The following is a 13,028-nucleotide window of genomic DNA, read 5'->3' as shown; positions in this document are numbered from 1 at the left end:
CGGGTCGTTAATTGTCGTGCGGCTCGCGACAAAGTAAACTTGTACTGTTTCTACAATCTCACGCGACATTCAGCATGTGCTGGCTTCAGTAAACTACTAGCTAGAAGTCTGATAAACGAGTCGAGTTTCATTTCTTTCAGTTTCGCTGTTTCTTTCGAGGTTTCTTTCTTACCGGCGAGTTGATTAGGAGACGCCCTAGGCAACGCACTTGTATTCTAAGATTTTCGTTCGGGCACCGACTTCAAACTCCGTGATTATATAGAAACATCATCACTTGATGTTACAGCGTGTCCTGACAAGTGAGACTTAGGCCACACCAAGTCAAACCTTAGTTTCTGGTCACCCGCCCACATGGTAAACCTGGAACTCTAGTTTATGAGGACTATTATTAATATTACAGGTGCTTACGGTACCGCTCTAAGCCAACGTCGCACTTGCTCTGGAGTCCATTACATCGTGCATTGGAGTACGCGCGTGATCACGCTACCGTAACGTGCAAGCACTCCCAAGCTACCTCGAGAGTTCGCCATGCGCAGGTACGTATACCAAAACACGATATGGAATACTGCTAGCCCTTCAACGGAAGCGATAGAAATCCATTGCCATTAAGAGGTATACACTGATAAACATTCTGTGGTGATGATTTCATGCATACTTTACGGGATTCACCTGGTGTTAAACTTTCAATCCCGTGGAACAGTCGTTCGAGACATCAACAACTGGCTGGTACCGTCTTTTCAACCATTCGTCGCAGACAGCTGACAATTAACGATATTTGGCACCCCCCTGTAGAGCCTAGCTACTTGACAATTCACAGTCTACTCGAAGTTACTCGAAGTTACTCGAAGTTACTCGAAAGGAGATGGCATCCTTAAGGCCGAGGCGTGCAATGGCGCTCGCGAGCAAAGGTTTGTTATTAATTACTGCTGTATTATATTTAGCTAGCTAACTGCTTTTTTGGTCGTACATGCTTAGCTAACGCTAAGTAGCTAGCCAACCAATACTGGCTGGTGGGCATTGATCTAGCTGTTTTTCGCATTGATTTGCACCAGCTGTTAAGCAAACCAAGTGACGCTAGCCAGACGTCGCCTTTTGTTTTATGGTAAGTAGTTCTACGGTTATAGCTAGAGCGCGAGTTGAACGGACGCGCCAGGTCTTTTTAAAAGTAGTTTACCAGGGGCGTTTACCGTCGTGTTCCAAAAACGTTTGAGTGTGTTTGTAGCTTTTGGTTTGTATTTGCGCATCCAAGTTAGCAAAGTGGCTTAGCTATGCTACAGTATGAGAGGAATGAAGACTATAGCTATGCATGCAGCGCCAGTATAGCAGTTCTAGGTTATATAACTAGGTATAAGCTTTCGCTTTGAGGTTTATTCGTGCCAACTTTGAACCCGTGTGAAACGAGCTCCTGAAATGTTATGGGTGCTTTTCACAATGGGCTGAAAACGCCGTGTCTATAGCTTCGTACTGACGTTCGAGGTAAAAGGGGCGTGGCCTATACTTGCGCGAACGAATATGTAGAGTAGCTTCGAGCCTTTCTCTAAAGAATTTACATGAGAAAATACGATAGACACTATGAAACTGTCGTGAAGTACATTTCTTGTGAAGATAGCTACTATGCATAAGTTATGGCAGATTAAACTTATTTGGAGGCCATACCATTGTAACTAATTACCAAAAATAATTATATTCATACTTATTATTAATGGCGTCACTTATTATTATTACTTGGTTATTATATTCATACTTATTATTATTATTATTATTATCATAAAGGAAGGCATACACAAAAGGTAAAGCTTGTACAATGTGTCTGCCTACAAAAACAAGCATACATACATACATATGTATATAGACCCACAGTTAGCTAAACAATGCTCAAAACAGTGATACAGAAATTAATTGACACATAAGTAATTATAAGGAGATGCTGGAAAGACTTTCGATTACTGTCTTCAACGATTAGTAATGGTACAGTGTTCCAGAGGAAAGTAGTGTTGACAAAAAATGAATATCTCCTAGAGTCAATGGAGGGACTAGTGAAAGATGGTGACTTCTGGTAGATGCTATTGAATTAATTAACAGTGACTATTAAATGCAATAGGTGTTTGCTGATGGTTTTTTGTCATTGAGGAAACTGACTGAAAGGAAACTTCGTCTTGACTGCAGAGAAGGACGGTGAAGTTGAGAGCAACAATCGTTCGAGGAGATAGTCCAAGAGCTGGTAGATGGACACGAGCGACTCCCGCAGATCCATCGAGCTGCCCGCTTATGGATGCACAATATTTTATAGCCATAATGTACTTATCTAGCTAAACATTTGCCTTCTCTAGAAGTAGCACAATGCCAACTTGCTGTTTTGTGCTCATTAGAAAGGTTGTTTGAAACTTCTAGTGCACTGTATGCTGCATGTTATGGGTAGTTTATTCCAACTTCCTTTGCATGCTACAACAAGGTTAGGTTGAAGGAAGTGATGCTGTACATGGATTGGTTACCTCATCTGGTCAAAGCTATTAGCTACTGTTGGTATATAGGTAGCATACTGCTTGCTTGGTTAAAAAGCTCAGGAACATGCCTAACTGACAAGTCTGTGGTATAAGCATGCATGAATGGTATAAGAGTTGTAATATGGTTAAAGGATAATGAATGACTGTTAAACATTTTAATGGGAGTGTATAAACAGTGGAATGGACTACTGGAATGGTAGAATAAAATTTTTAGAAGTCCAATATTTTTTTACATCCAAATAAGTACATCAGACTATTGACTATTGAAATTCATGTGTTTACAAATTCCACTCACCTATTCATTACTTAGTACTATAGACATAACCTCTGCCAACCTGTCTCTGGTATTGTTTAGGAAGCCAATCACATAATTTTTTGTTAAATTTTATGAGTGGCTTCATACTGTACATAAAGACTTTCATGGTTTCTTATGACATAGCATGGCAAAAATATGTCTTGGACAAACATTTACTATATTCTTTTTCAATTCACTGTACTTACCACCCACATTATAGTGGTTTTTAATAATGTAGCTACTCAGTGTCATCTTTGAAAAGCATACTAATACTGTTAGATTCAAAATTGTGGTATTGATTAGAATCTCATAGCATCACACAAGGCACAACAGAGTTGCATAACTTTGCAATTGGCCTATAATTGTTTATTTTGTTTTGTAGCACACGCATGATATTATGTTCAGGAATAGTTTGAGCTCCAAGACCTCTTGCATCCATATCCTTATGGTAGTTTATTTTCTAATTTAATAAGCTTTCTGCACACTAGTACCAGTGCTGTTTAGTACGTACTGGGATTTTGAAGGCACAGTGTTTTTACAGTGGAGGAAGGTGTAGGCACAAAAGCTTTTCAGTGGAGCCTCTTCTTGGTCACAGTGATTTCATAAGTTAACGAAATTCATGTGTTACTCACCCATTCATTCATTAGTACTAGACATATCCTCCGCCAACCTGTCTCTGGTATTGTTTGGGAAGCTACACAAGCATTCTACTTGTTAAACTTGGTTATACAGTAACATTGCATTCTGTAGTGTCAGTTTTATCTAATTTCATAAGTGGTTTCATACTGTACATAAAGACTTTCATGTTTTATTATGTAGTACGCTGACATTATAGGATGGCATGTCTTCATCATTATTTTTGGCTCAATGACACAACGAATACAATGCTAGTTATCAAACAAAAACATTAGACCTAAAGATAACTCAGTCAGATCCACCCAGCTCTTTTGTTTGTGCTTTATAGCATATTTAAAGTTGGCTCAGAGTATAATTCTGTTGACCCTGGATTATGCACCACAAATTGCTATATCAATTAGTGGTAAGTTTGACAGGGATTAGCATTTTGTGTTTACAGGCTTCTGGTTTAAGGAGGAACATCTGTGTTTGTTTAGTTTGAACCCACCTAATTAAACTTTCCTGACTAATGAAATTAACTTAACCCATGACTGAATGCAATATATTTCAAAAATAATTTTATACTCTGTAAAATTCAAAGTGTGCTTTTAGAGGCCTACACAAGTCATAGACATTTCTTATAATTCTATATAGTACTTTGCTACTGGTCATGCTGTATTAGCACATCTCTGTAATGAGTTTGCTGAACTGCATTGTGTCCATATCTTCACTGTACCATGGCTGCCTGACAAATTGCCAAAATTGACTAACTTCTTAGGAAACACCAAGCACTGAAACTTCATTTATATCGTACAGAAGCTTAGAACAGTACATGTACTTGGTACCAAAGCCAAAGAACTACTTCTCTAGTCAATACTACCTTATACAGAAAACCACTAGGTGGTTGTAATTTGTGGTCAATTGTATGCCTTCTGGTTGATATGGTGAGTGGTATGTAAGTTACATGGCATTTGTGTGTGAACTGTTACAGTAATAAATTGTATCTTTTATTGAACACAGCACCTACACTGAACATGTAGGTACATGTAGTAGCTGGATTTACTATTACGTACAACCAGCGTTGTATAATCCATGATGTCTTTTTGCACTTTAACATTAAATTTCCAAAAAAGAACCATGGTCATTTGAAATTAGATAAACATATACCACAAATTATGGGCAATTAGTGGTTTATGGTGTATAAACTGGCTGTAAATAATGTTGTGGGAGTACTATCTGGTGGCATCCTGGACCTTGAAAATTCACTGGTCAACTCAAAGCTACCACATATCAATGATTATCTGCAGTGATTTGTGAAATTTATGTTCTGGTCTAGTGTCTACTTGCTTGATCACTCAGTAATAGGTCAATAATCCATAGCAGTATCAGAACTTGCATGAGATATATACTTACACACATAAACATGCACCTGTGAGAACCTGTTTGTTGGCAATATTTTGTACATATTGATCAATTGTTTTACTGTAGATGCATGTGATCATGCTGTTGTTCGATTTGATGAGGAGGAGGGGTGTACGTCTGTTGTAGAAGATTTTCGGATACAATCAGATATTAAAAAGCTATCTGAAGGAGATAGTTGTATTGTGCTGTGGGACGATGGAGTTTTGTACCCAGCTACTTTTGTTATGGCAGGTAAATATACTTCCATCACGGGTGTCAGAAGGTCTTTAATTCATTTATGAATGGATTTGTGTAGTGGACCACTGGTCCACTAAGGGGTTGTTGTTATACCGCATAAGCTACATCTATATTCACAATTTGCAGTTTCATGGATGCAAATGGGATAACCTAACCTGGAAAATGTGGTTTCCTATAGTGACTGATCAATTTTATTTTTCTGTACCTATGTATCATGTCGTGCATTCTAACAGAAACACTGTGAGCACCTAATAAATGTGTATGTCTGTGAAATGCAAAGCTAAGATTTACGTAACTCTCACAAATTCATGCACCATTGATATACAGCCAATATAGAGCTTGGATAATTGATAGGAGTGTATTATTAAATTGTCTTACAAGTTCCTACCACAATCTGCCCATATGCTATAAAAGAAATGAACAAGAGACCAAGCCATGCAGTTCATATTATTGTTGTGTTATATTCTCTGTTGTAGGATCAAAAGATTGTTGCAATAAAAAAGAAGACGAATTGCTGAATGATGAAGAAAAGGAGAACAGAGGAGTTAAACAGAACGTCACAAAGGAGAAAGCTGTTGTAGGAAGGAAATTGATTGATGTAGGTATATGTCCATTTGAAAATTTCATTATAGTAGATCAATCATAGACTAATGAAGCTCAAAGTATGAGTGAAGAAATAGGAAGAAAGAAAACGAAAAGAAGAAGAAAAAGAAAACTGATACAAGTATGAATGTGCTTCATGTGCAAGTTTAACATATATATAGGTGCTTCAATAATTTGTTATTGTTCCCTTTAGGTAAACAACAATGAAGATAAAAGCATGAAACATGACAATGTATGTGCAGGTGTTTTATGTTTATTGTGCATGATTTATAAAATCTTTCAGGAGGCCGGGAGAATGGGCAAGCAACAACCACAGAAGACCAAAAATGTATCCATTTCTTATTATGTGACCAAGTTTGATGCTTGTTTTCTAGGAAACTACAAAGAAAGGCAAACAAAAGCAGCGATCAAAGAAAGCAAAGCAAGTGAGTATACATAGTACCAAGATCTGACACATATTCATTACTAAAATATATCTTATATAGCAGGATGATGATGATTTTATTTTAAAGGTTGGTGAAGCTCCCATACAAGAAATTCCCATGAATGAAATTGAAGTATGTGTAAATACATTACCGTGCTAAAACGTACTGTATTTTTGTATTTTATAGATGACATCAGATGATTTGGATACTTGGAATGACATTGTAAGTGCTTTAAATATATGTACAATTGTTAATTAATGTATCCTCTAGATCATAGATCAGCACAAAAATGTTGATGATGAATACAGTGAAGATGATATTGAAGTGGGTACTTTTCTTTAAAAGCACAGTTTTCTTAGCTGTTATCTAGCAGTGGGTTTGTAATAACCATACTTACATTGTGTAATTGTGTAGTTTTGGGCTTCGCAGAGTTGGTTGATTGTATAGGCTGACACTGTGTTTCAGTCAGATTTTGTAGCCTTTTTGTGCCTAGTGTTTTGTTTCTTGTGTACCATCAATTATTGGATGGATTCACTTTGATGCACAATACTGTATAGTCAAAAAAAACTATCACCACTGCTTTGTCTAGTGATGATGAATGATTGTTGTAGGAAACTGTTGATGTTGAATTATCTGACTACCAGGGCAGTGTGTCAAACAAGAAAATTGCTCAAGTTCATGTACTAAATTATTGCCCCCAGCAAAAGCCATCTTAGGTGTACCGATACACGTTCAACACTTAAAAAGGAATAAATGAATAACTAGTGCTCTGAGAAAAAGTTAATATGCTAATTTGTATGGTACTGTTGACCCAGTAGTGTATTTTCAGCATAGTCAATGTACAGATCAGACGATAAAAGAAATCTGCAACCTATGTTGTTGTTTGCTTGAGATGGTCTATGTAAATTCTTACATTAAATTTGTTTTAATTTATTTAATTACAGCATACGAGAGATTCTTTTGGAGCAGTGAACAAAGTATGTACTGTGTACTAGCATTGGAAAACTTGGTCATTTAATTATTGTAATTTTACATAGGAAATTGTGGTACCGATGGCTATGGATTCGAGTGATCGTGAGCGTGACCGTTCCGTGTACCACTACACTGGTGGTAGACAGGTGTGTACTTCAAAATGTATACTATGTATAGCCCTTTCAAGTTGTGCAGTTCTTGGTTCCTTATGTTGCACAGCAGCATAACATGTGAAATTATGGATGCTGACTACTGTCTTGTAACCATTTTAGTTGGCAGTAAGTCACACGAAACGTGGCATTTTATAGCATGGATCTTGAAAATCTGTGATAGCTGTGCAACCTGAGGTACTTTACTATTATATCTATCATAAACGTAGCTCTATTAGCATTAGGATTATCAGTATATTTGAAACTCACTTGAATACTTGGCTAATAATATAATAGTTTGAGCTAACTTTATTACTCAGTATGATAGGTGCAAGACTTGCATAACCAGTCATACGCTAAACATCATGGATGTATAACTTATTCTCCCTTAGAAAATTACGTATAATTTCTCTAGATGCTTAATAAGGTTACTAAATCCAATAGAAACCTGCGATGGGGTTACTAACCACTTAGTAACCTGTGGTCTCGCCAGTGGTTGTTTACTACATTCATCAAACAAAAGTCGGCAAAAGCCAAATACACAGTACCTTCACTGTTAGCTTACTTTATGGACAAGACACACAATATTTGGGCTGATCGTTCTATTGCCACATGGTGGCGTGGCTGACACTTAATATCAGCAACTCGACTCTGACAACAACAGCTACAGAGTTTGCTACTTTCTTTTACTCTCCTGTACTCACTTCACTCGATCAGAAGTTTCTAAAGGCTTACAATACTGGCTAGCCAACACACCACTTCAGTATAACTGGGCACAATGCGATGTTAGTGTGGCGCTGCCGATTAACAAACTTAACAGATATCTCATAATGCTAACAGCCATTTTGCCACTTGTTATAGCTTACTTTCTACACTAGACAATCATCATTGGCGCCGTTCTTCTAGGCATAGTAGCTACTATGGTATGGTGTTGACACCTCGAAAAAATTTCGATTCGAGTACCCTTAGTGCCACTTTCTCTCAATCTTTCTTTGCCTGCTACGCTCAGAGAAACTTTCTAAACTACTTAAAATGGGCCGACTTCAGTTTCTATGATTTAGTGCCCCTCTGATGATGTGGGCTCAACTACCCATAAATCAGGTCATTAAATCACGTAGAAACCTTGTCGGCTCGTTCTAACTATAACTGTGGAAAATTTGAGTAGTCCTAAAATGCTTCCATTTACATAGTTACTTTAGTTACCGTTGTTAATTTTAATTTTTTCCAGCAGGAATTAGATATTCATGAGCTAAAGAAGGAATTAAAAATTGAAAGCACTGAACAGGTAAGAAATACATACTTGTGCTAATGCTTGTGGGGAATCAAAAGTATGCATATAGCTACAATAAATTTCACTGATGTCATCCTGAACAACATCAGTGCTTAGAACAAATACAGAAAAAAGCAGAAGCTAACAAATTTTTTTTGTATGTAAAGCACAGTCATGACTACCTTCTTATTGCATATATTTGATTCTCTACATGCATTAATAATTTTTGTATAGACTCACCCATTCACTAATATTAATTAAAAGCATAAATCATGACACAACTTATAATATTGGCACACTAATGTAGTTCAGTTTAAGTAGCTAAGTCTCTGAAAAAATCATAAAACTTTTTCTTTTTTATAGAAGAAGTCTTTAGTGGAGCTCAATTCAACTGTTGGGAAGCTGACAAAAGCAGTAGAGGATTCGCAAAAAACTCTTGCGTCTATTCTTACGAAAATGTTCAATCCCACCGATACCATATCAGTTGGATTCAATTCGTCAAGTGTACAAGTTCCATCCCCAACAGAGTGTATTATGATACCACCAAGTCACCAGTCATCACTTAGTCCACTTACTACCACTGCAGAGCCTTATCAGGGGGAGCTACCGCCAAATGCTGAAGAGAATATGATACCACCTAGTCATGAGTCAACTATTGCTGAAGCCAACCCTACAATTGATCAAGGGACGAATGTTACAGTGCCTGTGGTAATTACACCAAATTCTGTGAGGACCCCTCCTACTCCTAATCGTATGGTACCAGCTGGAGTACTACTTGATCAAGGGACAAATGCTACGGACCCCATTGCAGTGAATCCGAATTCTGTACAGCCTTTAGTGAGGACCCCTCCTACCCCTACCTGTATGGTATCAGTACAAGGGACAAATGCTATGGATCCCATTGCAGTGACACCAAATTCTGTACAATGTTTTGTGAGGAACCCTCCTACCCCTGCCTGTTTGGTACCAGATCAAGGGACAAATGCTACAGATCCCACACCAAATTCTGTGAGGACCCCTCCTACCCCTAACCGTATGGTACCAGTTCCAATGCCCACTACGGCTTTATCAAACATGGAGCTCACATCCATTTACAATACTAGTTGCTCTAGGCGCAACTTTTCTGTCAACTTAGTCAGAAGATTATTCACTGTTTCGGTGAGGTGCTCATCCAATGTGTCTGGAAAGGGTAGAAAATCACAGTTAAATCCTCAAATGATTCAATATATCCGATCTTTGACATTCCAGTTCTTTCCTCTCCAGGGGTATGAAAATGAAAGAAAAGAGTGGGCTGCCTGCGTCGTTTCTATCGATGAAAGTTGTAGGAGGCTGATAAACAAACCTAGTAGACAACAACCACCACAGTGAATACTTCAGAAACGTTAGTAATAACTATCTAGATGATTACTGTTATCCCAATTAATAAGTGATTACTGTTTCCTTTTCATGAATAATTCATTTCTGCTTAATTATTACTGAAGTCAATGCATAAAAAATGTATATAAAGTATAGCTATGTAGTTAAGTATTCTACAGAACTTAATTGTATCAATATCCACTTGGATTTCCCTCCACCTCTATAATCCTTGGTATCACTTTATGCAAATGCCCAATGTACTTTTTACAAACAGTTGGAGTCAGTGTCTGCCAAAATTGCTGAATGCCCTCCTTTAACTCTTCAAGGTTTAATGGCTTGTAAGAGCTTCTTAAAAACTGTTTCAGTGATCCCCATACATTTTCGATGGGGTTAATGTCAGGAGATTCTGCAGGCGTTTTCCACCAATTAATCTTCTTAGCTGCAAAAAACCTTCCAATGTACTTGCTGGTGTGCTTGGGGTCGTTATCTTGCTGTAGTCTATGACCCCGTGGATAGCACTTTTTCAAAAATAACAGCAGTGATGATTCCAATACCTTGCGATACCTGCACAAGTATAATATTATGTTAACTAATACCTGCAATTGTTATCTACAGCTATGTAGCTGTACATACCTCACAGCGTTCATAATCCCAGTAAAGATAACAATTTGGGTTGCTCCTCTAACCGAATTGCCACCCCAAATGTGAACCTTTGCAGGGTGTTTTGGTCGTTGTTTCAGTATCCTCTTTTGGTTTTGCTTTCTAAAGCACAGTCTACCATGGTGATCTAATTGAACTGTGCATTCGTCACTGAAGATAACATCTTCAAACTGCTCACAGTTTTCTAATTGCTTTTTACACCACGCTACTCTTTTTGCTTTATTAGCTTCTCGAATCAGCTGGCAATAATGGGGACGAGTACATACCCAACCATTTTCTCTACGAGACCGCTTTACTGTAGCTAGAGAAACTCGCAAAGATGGAAACTTCTTTTCTAACTTTTCACGAATCTGTCTAGCAGTAAGTTCATCATTGTCCTGTAGCATACTATCAATCATCTTGCTCATATTTGCGGTTATTTTACGGGACTTATGTTGTCGAGGCAAGTCGGTGATAATGTGATGCTTCTTAAATTTTTTCAGCAACCGCTGCAAGCTTCTGAGTGTTACTTTAATCCTTTCTTGTTGCAGTCGTTTCCAAATGGTTCCTAGGGTATATCCAGCTCTATGCAGTACAATTACTCTCTTCCTGGTTGCTACATCCATACGAGGCATTTTGCAAGCTACGCTTGAATTATTATAATTGTGCCATTTATATAGTCTGGCGGCGCCCGACCACTCTATGCAAAGGGGCGGGCGCCGACAGACTACCATATAGGTTGTACACAAGTTACTTTATTGTCACGTGTGTTTTCTACTGTCACAGCGTCGAGGACTCACTCAATGGGTAGCTATAATATTTTGTAACACAACCTTGCTATTCGTAAATATTGATGGTTTCTCTCCCTCTCTTATAGGCTAAGAAGTGCGGTATTGGATCACGTTCCCCGGCCAGTGGCTAGCCACGCCCTCGGCCACGCCAACGCAAGAACATTATGCTAATTAAAAACATCCTGCTCTATGATTAATATAGAATATAGGTTATACGTAAACACTTAAAATCACATTATACAACGTTGAAGGTTCTTCTTTGGAGACTTCACCCGTCGTCTGGCTAACTTGTAGACCGTCAAGCTATCTTCGCGTCCTCAGGCATGGCTAGCAACACCTGTAATATTGATGATACGCAACAATAATTATATTTGCATGTCAAGTCTATACATATAGCCTATATAATATAAACAACTTGATTAAAATCCGCATGGTAGCTTAACATACGTAAAGACTGCGGCTTTTAATCAAAACGTCGTAAGTGAACGCGTGTGAAAATAAACCAGGCTACAAAATTGTTTCAGCTCTCTTGAGCACTGGCAGCCTAATTTTCCTGGTAAGTATAAATTTATGTTCAATAGTTGTCGTTATTATAATGTAAGTTAATAACATTAGCTGTGCTTTTGTCAACCACCTGCTGGGTTTTCCCCACGGAGAATTATAATTAGCTAGCTGAGAGCACTCGAGTGGACTCGATCGCCCGGATAGTGACTCAACACGTGACGTTCTTGTTTGCTTTTCAGTAGTCCAGGAATGGTCCTTGAAACAACTTGAAGCATTTGTGGCGGTCGACAAAGGCGCAAAACCTACTATATATTCATGCTATACTAAACGTAAAACCTACTATTCGTGCTATACGCAAAACAACCGGTATTGTTGCAATGGCTCTGTTTTCGCTAACATGCTTGCATGGAGTAGCGATTGTGCAGCTAACATGCAAGTGTATTAATTATTAAGAAAACCGCTCCCATTGACGTGCGAGTCTGCGCTGGGGCTGTGTAAGCTTGTGCACGAAAGTACTCCAAAGTCATAGCGTAGTCGCTCGCGTGCACCCCAGGGTTTCGTGCGACGTTGGCTTTGAGCGGTACCGTAAGTGCATATGACCCAGCAAGACACTTATTTTTTACTGCAAACGATCGATATACTCTAATAGAGCAGTCAGGGATTCCAATAGAGCAGTCACACTACTCTTAACTCTAATATTAGGTATATATGCCACACTAATAAAATGTTTCTAACTATAGCTAGTTTTGTCCTTGATTATATAGCTGTTCAGATTATAACTGTTACTAATGCTTCTGTAACCAAAGTAATTTCAGTAGCATTAACTACTAGTCCATGCAGATGGGCCATAACTTTAACTAGTTAAAATGTAGTCCTCTAATGATTAGTCTAGTAACTTCAAATTCCTTATCACTGAACACTACAGGGGTATGGAAAGCCGGCAACATTCGGTGAGCTTAAACTTAAACTTTTCCATAACTAAAATTAGATTGGCAAGTAGAAACCCTTATAGTTTAAACATTCCCAGATGATCACTAAAAGCACTAGTTTGGAGCACTCAATGACTCAAAACTTTGACAGTTACTTTTCTCAAGGTTACTGAATACAAGGCTGGAAACACATAGCTAGTGGGCTAAGACTTCACATTTGAATGAAGAATTTCTGATGTGAAAATAGAAGTTAAATTTCATTTTGGATCATGATCATTTGAACAACTTAGCTATAAGTCATAGTAATACTTTCCTGA

At 38.1% G+C, this 13,028-nt stretch overlaps 1 protein-coding gene across 7 annotated transcripts; it reads left to right on the top strand.

The window, feature by feature from the left end:
• Positions 1-535: 535 nt before the first annotated feature.
• On the top strand, positions 536-9,961 carry LOC136237928 (uncharacterized). Of its 7 annotated transcripts, none has more exons than XM_066028200.1 (14): positions 536-908; positions 4,903-5,067; positions 5,550-5,671; positions 5,720-5,797; positions 5,870-5,908; positions 5,960-6,004; positions 6,051-6,101; positions 6,189-6,233; positions 6,288-6,323; positions 6,372-6,425; positions 7,046-7,078; positions 7,139-7,219; positions 8,451-8,507; positions 8,856-9,961. In XM_066028200.1, exons 1-14 carry the CDS (start codon positions 863-865, stop codon positions 9,858-9,860), a joined length of 1,857 nt encoding a protein of 618 aa, XP_065884272.1. In that variant the 5' UTR covers positions 536-862; the 3' UTR covers positions 9,861-9,961. The 7 variants fall into 7 exon arrangements, with proteins under 7 accessions (XP_065884272.1, XP_065884274.1, XP_065884271.1 ...); XM_066028202.1 differs by lacking the exon at positions 6,189-6,233 and adding an exon at positions 6,165-6,188; XM_066028199.1 differs by having other exon boundaries at positions 6,165-6,233.
• Positions 9,962-13,028: the final 3,067 nt, after the last annotated feature.

This window comes from Dysidea avara, chromosome 11 (assembly GCF_963678975.1).
Source record: "Dysidea avara chromosome 11, odDysAvar1.4, whole genome shotgun sequence".
In the NCBI taxonomy this organism is placed as follows: Eukaryota; Metazoa; Porifera; class Demospongiae; order Dictyoceratida; family Dysideidae; genus Dysidea; species Dysidea avara.
This window is presented reverse-complemented; position numbering and strand designations above follow the sequence as displayed.